At 36.4% G+C, this 17,389-nt stretch overlaps 1 protein-coding gene across 7 annotated transcripts in view; it reads right to left on the reverse strand.

Annotated features, from left to right (window-relative positions):
* The window catches only part of Bptf (bromodomain PHD finger transcription factor), a 130,384-nt gene that overhangs the window by 74,507 nt on the left and 38,488 nt on the right, over positions 1–17,389 (reverse strand). For 5 of the 7 annotated variants that reach the window (XM_027946212.2, XM_071603203.1, XM_027946210.2 and 2 more), the window contains exons 3-5: positions 12,614–12,837; positions 6,942–7,148; positions 6,223–6,411 (exon numbers count right to left, since the gene is read on the reverse strand). In XM_027946212.2, the coding sequence (XP_027802013.2) occupies positions 6,223–6,411; positions 6,942–7,148; positions 12,614–12,837 (620 nt within the window). The remainder of the gene's footprint in view (positions 1–6,222; positions 6,412–6,941; positions 7,149–12,613; positions 12,838–17,389) is intronic. The other 2 variants (XM_027946213.2, XM_027946211.2) reach the window with 1 other exon arrangement.

The following is a 17,389-nucleotide window of genomic DNA, read 5'->3' on the forward strand; positions in this document are numbered from 1 at the left end:
AAATGTCCATATTCTTTAATTCTTTAGTGACATATGTAGGATTGGTATGACATGGTGGCTGGAGTTTTAAAAGCATGCCTCAGTAGAACACAACACAAATTCACAGCAACAGAAAAGAGAATAAACAAGCTGATAGTTACACTGAGGAAAACTAAAATTATAAAGCATGAAATACAAAAGAACTCCAACAATATACAAGTCAGTAATAACATTAAGTGAAAATTTTCAAGTTACATTTAACATAATATTCTTGAACCAAGAACAGAAATATATAGTTATTTGTTTTATTTTGTTTTGGTACCAGGGATTGAACCCTACAGTGCTTTAACACTAGGCTTCATCACCAGTCCTCTACTTCAATTAAGTCTGGGTTTTTTTGAGGCAGAATCTCACTAAATTGCTAAGGGTCTCACAAAGTTGCTGAGGCTGGCTTGAACCTGTGATCCTCCTGCTGTTGCCTCCTAGCTTTCTGGAATTTACAGAAGTGTACCACTGCACCCAGCCAGAAATACAGACTTTTTAGCAAATCATATAGATTAACTCAATGAAGCAAAAGTAGGTATGTGTTGGGCTGGGATTGTGGCTCAGAGGTAGAGTGTTTGCCTACCATGCGGGAGGCACCGGGTTCGATCCTCAGCACCACATAAAAATAAAATAAAGGTATTGTGTCCACCTAAATATATTACAAAAAAAAAAGTATGTATGTGGTGGTACACACTATAATCCTGATTACTTGGGAGGCTGAACCAGGAGGATGGCAAAGTTCGAGGCCAGCCTGGGCAATTTAGAGAGACCCTGTCTCAAAATAAAATAAAAAGGACTGGGCATGTAGCCCAGTGGTAAAGCACGCCTGGATCAATCCCTAGTATCAAAAAGAAGAAGAAGAAGAAAAAAAAAGCCTCATAACCAATGAATTTCCTTTCTAATAAAAATTTTTTAAAAAGTACTCTTTTGAAGGTGTCCTTCTCCCACAAAATTAAGAAATAGGTTTAATCAATGTTTTTGTAGTTCAAGTTGATAGATTTGAGAGTTTCTGAATGTCCAAGAACATATTTTCAAAGCAATTAAAAATAGTTATAGAAATAAAGCCAGTTTTATTTAATATCAATACTTTCCTATTTTCAGTTTCATCTTTAATCTGAGCCACATGAAATATTTCAGATCACTGATTATACCTAAAATAATGGATGGGTATCATGAAACCCATCTGTTTCTATATTTGAGTTCATTTATTACAGTTCTACACTACAAATTTGTCATTTTTCCTTTGTATAAAATCTTCAAACTGCATGAAAATGATAGTGCTCTTTGATGAGACTTTATCTTTAGGTCAATCTTGAAATAAAGTACACATGCTTTTATTAGAACTCTTAAAGTGAACATACTTCTATGCAGATTTTAAATCTCATACTATTAAAAGAAAAAACAAATTCAGCTGTGCATGGAATTCCCATGCCTGTAATTCTACTGACTCAAAAGGCTGAGGTAAGAGGATAGCAAGTTCCAAGCCAACCTGAGCTACTTAGCATGACCCTGTTGGGGAGAAAAACAAAAATACTATTACAGAAAATATATAAAATGTAAATACTAGCTGGAAGGAAGGTGGTCTAGAAATTTTATTAAACAATAAGGACATTTCACAATAGCAAAAAGTTAATTTAATAAGAAAATATAAAAAGATAGGTGTACCTAATAACACAGCCTCAAACTATATAATACAAAAAACAAACAAACAAACAAAAAAACTTAAAAAGAGAAGGAACTGGGGGTATAGTTCAGTGGTAAAACACTTTCCTAATATGTACAAGGCCCTGAGTTCAATCCCCAGCACCACAAACAATTAAAAAAGAAAGAAGCAATTTCACAATAAATAATTGAGCAGTACTTAAAATCAATCATTGGGGACTATGGTTGTAGCTCAGTGGTGGAGTTCTTGCCTCACATGAGTGAAGCAGTGGGTTTGATCCTCAATATCACGTAAAAAATAAAGAAAGTAAAGGTACTGTGTCCATCTACACACACACATACACACACACACATATGTATGTATGTATTAAATCATTCAGTGGGGGAGAAAAACACAACAAGAGATATAGATTGGTACAACAAAATTAAAACTTTGACCTAGCTAGGTGTGGTGGTGCACACCTGTAATCTTAGCAATTCAGGAGGCTGAGGCAGGAGGATTTCAAGTTCATATCCAGCTTCAACAATTTAACAAGACCCTGTCTCAAAAAATAAAAAGGGCTGGGGATGTAACTCAGTAGTAAAGTTCCCCTGAATTCAATTCCTAGTACCACCTCTCCCCCCCCCCAAAAAAAAAAAAAAAACAACTTTGACCTAATTGTCTTACATTGCATTCTTACTGAAAGTACATGTATGTGTTATTCAAATATACACAGGATGGAGCTGGGGTTGGGGCTCAGCGGTAGAGCGCTTGCCTCACACGGGTGGGGCACAGGGTTCAATCCTCAGTACCAAATAAAAATAAATAAATAAAATAAAGATATTGTGTCATCTACAATTAAAAATTTAAAAGAATTTTTAAAAAATATATACAGGACATTCATCATCATTAATCAAATGTTGGACCAGAAAACAAGGAAAGGAGGGAGGCAAAGAGAAAGAGCAGATGGAGTGAGTGGAGAAGAGAGTGGGGGAGGCAGAAGGGTCATCGGCAAAGTCCTGACCTCAGAGATAAGTCTGTCTACTATCCACTAGAGTGCAGAGTTGCACATCACTTTAGTCACTGATTTATCCTCACTAGTATATTCTTAGGACAGAGACAACTTCAATGCTTATCCACTTTATAAAAATAACCAAATTCTTCTTTAAATACTGGCATGAGGGTGAGGATGTGACTCAGTGGTAGAGTGTTTGTCGTGCCTAGTGTGCCTGTGTCCCTGAACTTGGTCCCCAGCACTGGGGGAAGAATGGTGTGATATATTCAATACAAGTCTTTAAAAATATTTTTCATGTTCTGGGAACAGGCATGAGAATAGAGATACCAGGGCTGATTTCTGTTTTGTTTTAAAAGAAGTATGAGTTGATAACTGGCCAGGTTTTGAATTTATTATAGATAGCAATAATATTTCTATTACTATATAGATAGCAAAAATATAGAGATAGCAATCTTTAGCCACACTCTCATCCTGATAATGACCCCAAGTCCATTCTAATACTAGCTACTGACAACTACTGTTCATTCTCATTCCACCTTCCTTAAAAATTCTGGTTTGGGCTTGAACATAACTAATTTTCATGACATATACATGAAAATACTATTTGAACTGCCAAGTTTAACTACAAGCCACATCACAATGAATTATGTTGATTAATAAATACTGAATCAGTAAATGTATAGTACAATTCACTCATTTCATTATTTTCTTGCTAGGATTTCTCACTCATCAAAAGAGTTGATTTGTAATAGCAGGAATAATAATAACAATACTCGACTTTTATTGAGCAGTGTGTGTCAGACACAATCCTAAGTGTTTTTTATATGTTATTCATTTTGCATTCTTCAAAAATACAAGTCAGATACTAGGATAATAGTTTTTCCAAAAAACATTCTAGTAAAAGAACAAAGTATATTACAAAGAAATAAATAAACTGAAAATAAAAAATTTAAAAAACAAATGTAGGGGCTGGGGTTGTGGTTCAGTGGTAGAGCGCCTGCCTAGCATGTGTGAGGCACTGGGTTCGATTCTCAGCACCACATAAAAATAAAAAAATAAAATAAATGTCCATCAACAACTAAAAAAAAATTTTTTTTTAAATGTAGGTGGATGTGATGGTGCATACCCATAATCCCAGGGACTTGGGAGCTACTGTCTTAAGGTAAAAAGGTCTGGGGATAGCTCAGTAGCAAAGTACTTGTCTATCATGTGTGAGGCCCTTGATTCAACACTACAAAAACAAAACAAAAAAACACAACCGCTAAATCATATATGAACCCACTAGTAAGTCTAAGATTTACATTAAGTATTCCTACTAAAAGAGCAAATCATATTTTTTAAAGTTTTTACTAAGAATTTAACTATGATTCCATTAAAAATGCAATATTTTTCCACATCATTTGGGGGGGTAGTACTCCACTATCAAACTTCTAACCCTGAGTACATCAAAGTGAAAATATTGCAATTTTTTTTTTGAAACTGGATAGTACCTAGAGATCTAACTTAAAAATTACAGAATCAAATTACAGATCTCTCAGTTTCTGCAATCCCTTCATTAAAAGATTCACTGAAATAATCTCTAATAGGAATTTAGTGAATGTCTATATTGAAATGAACTTATTATTTCTATGCTATAAACAGCTTTTTTAAATTTATTTTTTAGTTGTAGTTAATTTTTAGTAGACACAATACCTTTGTTTTATTTATTTATTTTTATGTGGTGCTGAGGATTGAACCCAGGGCCTTGTTCATGTGAGGCAAGTGCTCTACGGCTGAGCCACAACCCCAGCCCTAAACAGCTTTAATTTTAAGAACACTGCAAATATTTAATCAAAATACTCTTCACTATAATTTCTACCCACACAACTTAACAGAACAAGTATAATCCCTTCCCCGTCCCCAGTTTTTGACCCTCAAGTATTTTAGGACAATTACATTACTTTCAATTGTCAAGACTACTGTTTTCTAGGCTAAATGAATTTTGTTTTTTATTAATTTTACCAGAGGGCAGAATTTCCAACTTTTTTTTTTTTTTTTTTTTGTACTGGGGACTGATCCCAGAGGCACTTAATCACTGAGCCACATCCCCAGATCTCTTTTATTTTTATTTAGAGACAGGGTCTCAATGAGTTGTTTAGGGCCTCACTAAGTTGCCAAGGCTAGCTTTGAACTCAGGATTCTCCTGCTTCAGCCTCCTAAACCACTGAGATTACAGGCATGAGCTATCAAGGCCAATCAGACGTTTATCATCTTATGACCACTCTCTAAATCAGTATAATGTCCAGTGGACTTTCTGCTGTTAGCTGTGACTTAGAGTCTGCGTGTACAGCCTGACGCACAGCCTAATCTTTTTTTCCCCCCCCATGCGGGGGTGTGTACCAGGGATTGAACTCAGGGGCACTCAGCCACTAAGGCACATTCCCCAGCCCCCACCCATTTTGTATTTTACTTAAAGACAGAGTTTCACTGAGTTGCTTAGTGCCTTGCCAATGCTGAGGCTGGCTTTGAACTCGCAATCCTCCTGCCTTAGCCTCCTGAACCACTGGGATTACAGGTGTGGACCACGGTGCCCAGGGAATAGCCTAATCTATCACTTTCAGCAACAGCTCATTGTTGATAAGTACCCAAGTGAAAGTAGCCCCCAAAACAACTGCTATTTGTTAATATCCTTCATGTAATAAAATAGGAACACAGAAGCCTTAAAAGATTAAATGACATTAACTTAATGGCAGTAGACCCAGAATGCAGGTCTTTCAAATATTAATCTTCCAATACATCAAATTCACAACTCAGCATAAGGTGCAGTAAAATGAAATTACTAAAGTTTGAAAATAGGTGATATTCTTATATACATACAAAAAGATCTTTAAGGATTTCAACTATGATTCTTGGTATTTTTGTCAGGTTATCAGTACTAAATTTTACTCATCTGAACTTCTGAAAAACTTATACGCTACTACAATAAAAATACATTTTCATGTTTTAAAGAAGCAAAAAGAAACACATAATAACATTCTTAGAATAATATAACTTACTTTGAATATAATTTTAAACAGCTTAAAATATGAGTAACTGGTTAACATATATTACATAAAAATACACCTTACAAAAATGTTTTTTGATGATGGATTTTCTGTCATAACATTATGATTTGAAATGAGCACATGCAAACATAAAATTAATTTGTTAGTATGTACAGAGCTGAAGGGTCAAATCATTCAACACCAAGCCATTAATATGTAAGTAATTAAAACCAAAGTATCTGCCACTATGACCTGGTGATAAAATATACAAATAAGGATTAAACAAAAACAACTAATGAAGTTTTAAAAGCATGAGGATTATGATGAGTTTCAAGCACTAACTGCAAGAACATTTATCAAACTTCCAATGTTAGGTGACAATTTAGCAATCAGGGATGGCACTGTAAGCAAGCAGCATGAATGAACACATACTTTAGAGTTCTAGGTGACATTCAGCTTTTACTACAAAGGGAAGGATTCCCCCCATTACAGAGGCATTGATACACTGCCCTCTGTACCTGGCACATCCTGGGGGAGCTCAGATGCCACCTTCTTCTCTGCCATGTTGCTGCTATCATGGGTTTCTGAGAGACACCCCACGGGGCTCCTCCCTTCAGAGGGACTAGTCTCTTCTGAAGAAGCATTTGTTGTGTTGTCGCCAAGATTTGCTGACACAGAGTTACCTTTATCCCCAACTTCTGTTGGCTCTACAGTAAAATGCACAACAAAACTTTAAAGATATTCTTTAAAACTGCTTTTGGACAAATGGCCACATTCAACCAACTACTAAAAATGATCAATCACCAAAAAACCTGCTTCTATTTGATGGCCATTTTAAAGCAATTAGATTCTGGGATATTTTTGCAATGGATAATTCAAAAATTACTTAGGGTTATTTACTATATTAAGAATGTTTAGGTAATTAATATAAAAAAATAAACATTTTGTCACAAAAGTGTGTATTCTGATACAAAAACAGTAATTTTTCATCAAGAAATCTCAGGGAATGGCAACTTCCTAGGAAGTGTAGGTAGAGATATGTGTGTAACATCACGGCAAGTCCATCAACACATAAAACAACTATTATGCATGTTACAAGCGAAGAGGGTACCCTAACCTCTTTAGAAATAAAAAGGAGTTATTTTCAATAAAAAATTTCATTATCATTTTGCAAGTGAACTAGGTTTTATAAATAATACTGATAAAATATTTCTTTTTAACCAAGTAATTCTTTTACCCTCTGATTTTCCTTGCTCAGGATCATCATTTGGTGTTCTGTCGTCGTCATCTTTTTCGAGGGACTGGTCTTCAAACTCCTCTCTGCTTTTCTCAGCATCTTTAGAGCTGTTATTCTCATTCTCATTCTTCTCTTTTTCTATCTCTTCTGGGCTTTTAACATTATCAATTTCTCCCTTTTTGGCCCTTATGCATTCCAAAATTTCTTCTGTAAACAAAATCAAATTTTTAAATTTTTATTTTCATATTTAATCATATATAATTTAGTAATGCCACTTAAAGAGTTTCAATGCTACAGAAAAAATATTTTTAAAGCATGTGAACTATGAAATAAGAATCATATCTCAAACAAAGTTTTGTACACGGCACACAACCAATTCACTCTAGAAAACATATGTTCTCCTCTCTTTAAAAAAAAAAGAGTGAGAGAGAAAATTAGTCTAGTTTTGAAATTGAGACTTCATGTAGATTACTGTGACATCCTCTGCCACAGAACAGAAACCAGAAGCTGACACAAACTCATTTGAGCAGCACAATGCAAGGATCAAAACCTAGAGGCCTGGGACTCAGTACAGCCCTAACTTGAATCTGCCGTGACCCAGGCAAGCTACCTAACCTCTCTGGGCCTCTATTTTCTCAAGTGCAAAATAAGCAGCGGTCAAGGGCTGGGGTGTAACTCACTTGCCTAGGATACATAAGTGCTGGGTTCCATTGTCAGCACTGTGAAACACAAAGTAAGCAGAGGCCCATCTGCAAACAACTTTCTCGCTGCTCCAGGCTACCAGGTACTTTTCCCTGCCCCAGTCCTAGAATCTGCTCTCTCTCCAAGCAGCCTTAGTTCTTTTTTTTTGGATTGGAGAATGTTTAAAAATAATCATTTGGGTGTACCTGCGCTAATGGAGTGTTGTTGCTTCCAAGTTCTTTTGTTTTGTTTTCTTCCAATAATAAGAACTAAATGCAGGGGCTCTACCACTGAGTTAAATCTCTAGCCCTTTTTATTTTGAGACAGAGTCTTGCTAAATTGCTGAGGATGGCCTTGAACCTGTGATCCTCCTGCCTCAGGCTCCCCAGTGGCTGAGATTACAGGTGTGCACCACTGCACCCTGCTTGCTTCTAGTCCTCTTCACCAACACAGCTAGGAAATGTATGTCTGTGTCTTAAACCATGTACAAATATATTATTTCTTTTTTTCCCCCATGTGTATTATTTTGATATTTATCTGTGTGCATTTGTGTCCACGTATGAATATGTATCTCTGATTCACTCTACACTGTCATCTTGCTTATTTGTAACTTGTCAACAGTGAGAAAACTGGCTCTCATTATTTATAATATCTAGCTATTTATTTAATCCTGGTACACATGATAAAGTAGGTTCAGAATTGCTAAACTGTACCCCCATGAGAAATAAGCTTACCTATTAGAATATAATGTTTACCAAGAAGAAACATTTGTAATGCCATGTGTACCCATGATACTCCTTTTCAGATTTTTAGACTTCTTTTTTATCTTTCCTTAAATGTTATTTTATCTTCATTTTGGCCAATATTTCTTAAACTGTAGGTGTCTAGCCTGTTTTGCCAGGATTAGAAAAACCTTGTAGAGGAAATGAGGGTTTAGGTCACTGGGGGAGTGCTCGCCTACAATGGTGTAACACCCCAAGTCTGATTACTAGCACCTCCAAAAAAAAAAACCCAAGCCTATCTTGTAAATAATAGTGACTTTTCCCTGTAATTCTAGTGATGCAGGAGGCTGAGGGAAGAGGGTGCAAATTTGAGGCCATCCTGGGCAACCAAGAGAGATCCTGTCTCAAAAAATTAAAAAGGCTGCAGATGTAGCTCAGTGGTAAAGACTCTCGGGTTCAATTCCTAGTACCACCCCTCCCCCCCAAAAAAGTCTTTTCTAATAAAGTGACTATATTTAAGCTGGCTGGAGTTAATTCCCCATATTCTCATCTTTTCTAATCCTAATTGCTATAAGAATTCTGAGCCAATGATTAAATGAACATCTATAACAGCTACAGGACAATAATTTCAAACTGTAGGAAACACAACTATGTTATCGTCTTTCTCCAAGCCATCGCAGGATCCCTTTCCCACTATCTTTTTGCCTACCTATATAGACTGCCTTTGAGTTCTAATTTACCCAAGTTTCATCTATTCTTGCTAAACTTACCAATCAGAAATCTCAATGATTGTTTTTTTAAAAGAACTTTTTAAAAATATTTATTTTTTTAGTTGCAGGTGGACACAATGCCTTTATTTTTTTATTTTTATGTGGTGCTGAGGATCGAACCCAGGGCCTCTCACGTGCTAAGCAAGCATTCTACCACTGAGCCACAACCCCAGCCCTTTAAAAGAACTTTTTATGTGGAAAAAGAAACTTTAGTTAGCTATAACCTCTTTTTCTTAAAGGCACATAGCTGTTTCTTGATCCTCCACTGTAATCATTTCCAAATCAAACCACTATTTCTCCCTACTTGACAAGGCACCATTTGATAAGAACAAAAAAAGAAAAACATTTTAAACGCTTACTATACTTAGACCATTTAAAATATAAAAAGTATAGGCAGAGGGCTGGGGTTGTGGCTCAGCAGAAGAGTGCTTGCCTTGCACGTGTGAGGCCCTGGGTTCAATCCTCAGCACCACATAAAAATGAGTAAAATAAAGATGATATTGTGTCCAACTAAAAAATAAATATTAAAAAAAGACACAATATCTTTTTAAAAAAAAAGTACAGGCAGACTAGTCATATTTTTCTCTGAGGTTAGGTTCTATGAACATCAAAATTGATTATCTTTTAATGACAAAGTGTTTATTCAGAGGAAGTGAATTTAAGTACCTCTTTACCCAGGCACTGTTTTTATTTAAGTCTCCAAATAGTGTTCTGTCACACGATAATCCTGTATTCAATTCCCCTACATGAGATTTTTAGTTTTTTACATGCCCCCAAATCAGACCACTAACCATTTGTGATAATCCATTCTTGTTTTGGAATGGATAATTAACTAATAATGAATAATATTGCATATACCATTTTCTAAACAAATAAGTTCATTCTGAAACATTTATAATTCAACATACTTAATAAATATACACTTTATACTGCCTGTTGGGATACTGGTTCTTTATTATTTGACTAAAGGCAAAAGACAAAGGAAAACACAAAGAGATTTGTTCATTTAAATGCCCTGATTCGTGAAAATAAATTAAGAGGGGAAGTAACGTGGCCAAAATCAATAAAACTTTCTATGCTCTAATCAATAGCATGGAGAAGGAAAGAGAAAGGAATTAAATTACTGAAGATGAAAACTTTTCTGATAAAAAACTAATAGAAAAAATGCTTCCAACTATCAGATATAAATAAATGTAATTTGTGGTAGCTGTTTCTGAAGACAGTATATTTGTGAGCAAAAGGTATTGATATGTCACAGCCTAACTGCCATTCTCTACACAACCATGAACTGAAGAGAACACTGATGTGGAGTGGGTAAGGAAAAAACTGAAAACATTTATTAAATCTAAACATTCTATCTGTAAGCAAATGGAGAATGGGAAAAACAGGATTATACATACAGCAGAAGAACAGAATGAGACAGGTAAATGTGTACTTACAGAATCTTACCTCATTTTTATCTAAGTTAAAATTAAAAGGAACTATTAGAAAAGACAGGTGACATCTAGTAAACATACACAGAATATAGCCATCAGGATGCAAAACAGGCAGCTAGCTAGGCAAGTGGTACACACATGTAATCCCAGCAACTCAGAAGGCTGAGGCAGGTCTAAGAGCCCAAGTTCAAGGCCAGCCTGGGCAAGTTAGCAAGATCCTGTGCCAGAATATAATAAAGAAAGGGCTGGGGATGCAGTTCAATAGTAAGCCCCAGGTTCAATGCCCAGTACTGCAGGGAGGAAAAAAAAAAAAAAGGAAAAGAAAAAAGAAATACTGTCTGCCTCTGTAAAAAGAAAGTGAGACTGTGGTTACAAAGGGTATTCACTTTCCACTGCCCACTCTTTCTGTATTATTTAAACTTTTTTTTTTTTTTTTTTGGTGGCAGGGTAGGGAGGGATACTAGGGATTGAACTCAGGGGCACTCCAATACTGAGCCACATCCTTAGACCAATTTTATATTTTATTTAGAGACAGGGTCTCACTGAGTTGCTTAGCCCCTCACTTAATTGTTGAGGCTGGCTTTGAACTCACAAAGTAGATCACTTTGTGGGTTCAAAGTGATAGATCACTTGCCTTGCACGTGTGAGAAACTGGGTTCTAAACTCAGCACCACTAAAGATATTGTGTCCATCTACAACAACAAAATATTAAAAAAAAAAAAATCATCAGTGATAGTAAGTCATCAAGGAGAGAGCTTGGACTCTTGAATTGATGATAACAGTGGTCCTTGATTCTTTTATCTTCCTCTCCAAAATCCATAACCCCACTTACCCAGCAAAACAACATGAGAAAAACCCTCACTGAGGGCATTCTCCAAAATCCCTGATTTATACTCATAAAAAAATGTAGTCTTCAAAAAAAAGTAAAAAGTCTGAGAAACTCCAGTCTAGAAAGACAAAGGTAACTAAATATGATGTGGTATATCCTGGATAAGGACATGAGACCAAACAAAACAAAGGACATTAAGTAAAAACTAAGGAGATTTGAATAAAAATTTTTAGTTAATAACAATGTATCAATATTGGTTCACAGCTTGAGACAAATGTATTATACTAATGGAAGACAGTAAAGGGTACATGGGAACTGTCTGTACTGTCTTTGCAACTTTCTATTTTTTTGGGGGGGTGGGGATGGAAGAAAATGGGGATTGAACCCAGGGCTTTGTATATGCTAGGAAACACTCTACCACTGAGGTTTACCCCCACAAGCTCCTCTTTACAACTTTCTATAAATCTAAAACTATTCTAAAATTAGTTTTATTTTGAAAAACGAAAGCAAAGAATTAATTCAAAAAGAATATAATTTATTATTTATTTATATTTTTGTAATTGTAATTGGACACAATATCTTAATTTTATTTATTTATTTATTTGTTTGTTTGTTGGCTGAAGATCGAATCCAGGCCCCACACGTGCAAGGCGAGCGCTCTACCGCTGAGCCACAATCCCAGCCCCCAAAAATATAATTTCTTATAATTGAAAGTAGAACTGGGGTCAGGTGTGGTAGCACATGCCTGTAACCCCAGCAACAAGAGGCTAAGACACAAGAATCACAATCTCTAGACCAGTCTCAGAAACTTGCAGGACCTTGTTCTCAAAATTAAAAATACAAAGGGCTGGGGATGTGGTTCATTGGTAAAGGGTCTATGGATTCAATCTTCAGTTAAAAAAAAAAATTAGGACTGGGGTATAGCTCAATGGAGATGCACCAGTACATAGGTTTCATCCCCAGAAATGAAGGTGTTTTTTTTGTTGTTGTTGTTGTTTTAAAGTGCCACAAAGTCTTACTAAGACATAAATGACTGTGGAGTATAGATATGACCAAAGCAAGAAACAAAATAGTACAATACATAGCATCTCTAATTTATGTTCGAGAAAATGAGGTTATCCTGGAGAAAGGAACTATAGACACTAAAAGTAAAATATACAGAATGTGGTTTCATAGTGATTTCAACCCAAGAACTTATCTCAAAGTTAACAAAAATGAGGAAAACCTTGCTTACCATTAGCTGCCGCTAAAAAGGATTTGTTACTGCCCCGAGCCTTATTGGTCAGGTCTTCAGTTATGTCCATGTGCCGGTGGATTTCTTCACGCATTTCTTCTAGAATTTTGCAAAGTTCTGCTTCCCAATAATCTTTGTCTAGACAGTCTATTAATTCTGCAAGCTGGACCTTCGTGCTGTAGTACCAAATTTTCTTTTCATTTTCATTTTCTGTATCTTCTTCTCTGTTGTAAAAGGGGGAGAAATATATTAGACACTTGTCATTTATTTGACAACTTAATCTATTCAATGAAAAGTTAAAATATATTAACACATAGATATGTGCTCAATATATGAGTATTATACATTCACATGTCATGAGTTCTCCAAGCACAGTGTGCACACCTGTAATCCCAATTTAGGGAACTGCAAATTCAAGGACAGCCATTGCAAGTTGGCAAGACTCTTTTCTCAAAATAAAATAAAGGATTGGGGAGGTGTAGTTCAGTAGTAGAACATTACCAGACTCAAATAAATATATATTTTTTAAATGTTATAAACTCATTATTTGAGCTCATGAGAGATTTCCTTGTGTCTTATTCAAATGCAATTTACTTTTATTTCATTTAATCAACCTCTACTAATTTTGATTTCCTAGCCCACAGCATCTTAGGATAAAATAATTTGGGACTAGTGGTGGAAAGAGAGAGATCAGCAAAAAAGGACATCTAAGAACATGACACACAGAAAGATGAACTCATAATCTGGAGTCATGTGAGAGCACTGATGGCAGACAGTTCAGTTTTACCTTAATCAACTAAAGAGATCAGTGTAACAAACAGATGAGGCTGAACCACTGAACCCATCAGAAAATTTTAACTAGCTCAGTACATGGGAGATAGAGAACAGGTTCACATTTTAATATAGTTTAGATATATTTCCATTAGGCAGTACAAATGTTTTGCTAAGTTCTGGTCCTTGAAGGAGCCATCTCAATTGAGCAACAATGTCTCATCTCTCTTTTCTTAAGAATAATCAAAGCTTCAGGCTGGGGTTGTGGCTCAGTAGTTCAGCACTTGCCTAGCATGTGTGAGGCACTGGGTTCAATTCTCAGCACCATATATAAATAATTAAAAACCAATCAAAGCTCCAACTGGAGAGAAGCACAACTTCCTTTCCTGACTAATCTCTCCTGAGACTCCTTTCACTTGTAAGGGCGCTGGAGACTTCAAAAAGATAGTCAGCCAGGCATGGTGGTGCATGCCAGTAATCTAGCAACTCGGGAGGATAAGGCAGGAGGATCACAAGTTTGAGGCCAACCACAGCAGCTTAGCATGACCTTGTCTCAAAATAAAAAACAAAAAGGACTGAGGATGCAGGTCAGTAGCTCCATGATAAAGGGCCCTTGGGTTCAATTCCTAATACCAGAACAAAAAAACAACAAACAAAAGTTATGTGACAACATAAAATCTGAAACTGCTTAATGAGCTCTAAGCCAAAGAATTATACGACAGTTTGATTCTTTATTTTCTAAAATTTCCAATCTTATGAGTTTTCCTTTTTACAAAGATCTTGAATTACTTCTTTACATTTTTTCTTTTCTTTTTCCCCCAATACTGGTGATTGAACTCAGGGGCACTCAAACCACTGAACTACACCCCTACTCCTTTTTATTTTGACAATCTTGCTAAATTGCTTTGGGCCTAAGTTATTGAGAGTGGCTTTGATCTTGTGATCCTCCTGCTTCAATCTCCTGAATTGCTGGGATTACGAGCGTCATTTTTCCTTTATTCATAAATGCATCACTGTATGATGATGTTTTAATCAACAATGGACCACATGGCTGATGGCAGTCCCATACAAGCATATTGCCTAGTGACATCATACTCATTGTTCATAACAATAAGCTCACCTGATGATGCATTTCAGAGAACACATCCCAAACATATGTGGTTCTATGTGTCTACTTCTCTCTTACTTTTTTATTGTTGTTACTTTTTTCTTATACTGAAGATTTAACCCAGAGGCACTTTACCACTGGGACCCATTCCCCAGCCATTTTTATTTTTTATTTTGAGACAGATCTCACTAAATTGCTAAAAGCCTCACTGAGTTGCCCAGGCTGACCTCAAATTTGTGATCCTCCTGCCTCAGCCTCCCAAGTCACTGGAATTACAGGCGTGCGCCACTGAGCCCAGCTTCTGTTTATGTATTTCAATGGAACAAGAAAAACATTCTATATTAAATCTTTTGGGATAGAAAATGTAACTTGTGTTATGATTTCATCATAAAAATGAGATGCTATAGGAACAACCTTCACTGAAGACATTCTGTCAATTTTTTCAAGCAACTCAAGGACTACAAAAAGGGTCCCTAAGAGCTGGTGGAGTTGGTTCCATGCTGGCATCTGCAGAATTTCCTACCCACAACAGAGAACTCACTACTTCATATGGCAGTCCGTTATACACTGGAATTGTTTTTAGTAAGTTTTTTCTTTTAATGAGATGACTCAAATTCCTAGTATTTCCACCAGTTAGTCCTCTTCTGCCTGCTAACAGTATATGAAATAAACCAACACCTCCTCCACACTTCATTCAGCTCTCCCAGCATCTATAATTTTACTGCTTTTCCATCTCAGGCTAAACTTGCTCAAATACTTCAATATTTCTTTTTATAGCAAGTCTTCCAGACTTCACTAACCTGATATTTTCCCCCAAAAGTATAGTTTGTCAATGTCCCTCTAAAAATGTGATGCTAGTAACTGTTTTGCCTTCTGCTCAAAGATGATATTCACACTGACAAAACTTTTTTTCTTGAGGCTGAAGGATAAATTCATTACAAGCACAAAGTAGCAAAACAAAGTAAACAATATTGCTAATGCTTTCAAAGATAAGTTGCTTGTTTATCCTTATGTTCTTGGGCGTTTGTTTGTTTATTTATGTTTGTTTGGTGTAGTTGGGCATTATACCTTTATTTTATTTATTTATTTATTTTTATGTGGTACTGAGGATCAAACCCAGGGCCTCGCACTTGCTAGGTGAGTGCTCTACTGCTGAGCCACAACCTCAAGTCCCAACTTGGGCTTATTTATACAGTTTATATAATCAAAATTATCTGTCCTAATTTTAAAGTGACAATATTAATTTTCCTTTTTTTTGTGTGTGTGTCTGTCTGTCTGTCTGGTTCTGGAGTTACAATGTGGTTTCCACGGATGCTCTGCTCCTACAGGTCTACAAAGGCTTTGAACTCACAATTCTCCTATCTCAGCCTCCCAAGCCACTGGGATTATAGGCGTGTACCACAAAATCCGGCTGGAAATAGGGTCTTTGCAGATATAATTACTTACAGGTCTTGAAACGAAATCATCCTTTAACCCAATGACTAGTGTCCTTACTCAAGAAAAACAGAGACACAGAAGCTAGGGTAGTGTGACGATGGAGGCAGAGACTGAAGAGATGCATCTGTCTACAAGCCAAGAAAGAGCCAACGATTGCCAGAAGCTAGGAGAGAGGTGTGGAACAGTCTCTCCACAAGCCTCAGAAAGAATCATCCTGTTGACACGTGATTCCAGATTTCTGCCTTCAGCACTGAGACAGTAAGTTTCCTGTTGTTTTAAACCACGAAGTTGGTGGTGCTTTGTTATAGCAAGGAAACTCCCAAAGTTTTGTACCAAGACACAGAATGCTGCTGTAACACACACCTAAAAATGGGGAATAACTTTGGAAATAGATATTGAAAAGAGGCTGGAAAAACTGACAAACATTTGATAGAAAAGGCCCAGCCTGAGTGAAGAGGTGGAGGTAGGCACATTGGAATTATGCTGCCAACAAGCCAAGAAATACCTGGGGAACTAGAAGCTGGGAAAGGGGAGAGAGGATCCTTTTCTAGAGCCTACAGAGTGGGTGGGGCCTGGCTAGCACCTGGAGTTTTAGACTTCTAGCCTCCATAAGTATTTAACCATAAATTTCTGTTTTAAGCCACCTTGTTTGTGGAACTTTGTTACAGCAAACTAAGAAACTAATACAGCTAACTAGCAGTTCAGCAATCGAAGAAAAACCAAGTCAAGTGGCCAAGGTAGTACTAGGAGTACGTATTCTGGAATCAGACTGTCTGGGTTCAAATTCTAACTCCATCACTTACAAGTTGTGTGATCTTGTAAATAAATTACTTAAACCTTCTATTCCTTCTCCATCTGCTAAACAAAGTGACAGTTCTAGTGTCAATATGCTGGTTGTTAGGATTAAATAAGTTCAGCTATGTAAAGTGCTCAGAATAGTGTCAATACCTCATGAATAAAATATCAGTTACCATTATTTCCCTATCATTAAAACAACTACAGGTGGGCTGGGTGTTCAAAGTACTTCATGATGCAAGGAGAAGGGTTCAGGAAAAGCAAACTCTAAGAAACAGATAATCCCAGAGGCTTTTAGGTGTTTTAGTTGACTTTTATTTATTGTTTTGGATATGGAAGAGATTTAAGTGTACAAAGTTAGGGACCTGTGCTAAGAGTTTAAATCTGCTAATGGCAAATGAAAGTAACTGAAAAGTTTTTAAACTTATGAGGAAAAGGAGTCTTTACCAAACTGCTGTTTTAAAAAGCATCCAGCTGAGCATAGTGGCCCACACCTGTAATCCCAGCAACTTGGGGGGGCTGATGCAGGAGAATCTCAAGTTTGAGAGCATCATCAATTTAGTGAGATCCTGTCTCAAAAATTCAAAACTTAAAAAAGAATAGGGGTGCTCAGTGTGGAGCACCCCTCAATTCAATCCTAAGTACCACCAAAAATAAATAAATAA

The sequence above is a fragment of the Marmota flaviventris genome, chromosome 17 (assembly GCF_047511675.1).
Source record: "Marmota flaviventris isolate mMarFla1 chromosome 17, mMarFla1.hap1, whole genome shotgun sequence".
Taxonomy (NCBI): Eukaryota; Metazoa; Chordata; class Mammalia; order Rodentia; family Sciuridae; genus Marmota; species Marmota flaviventris.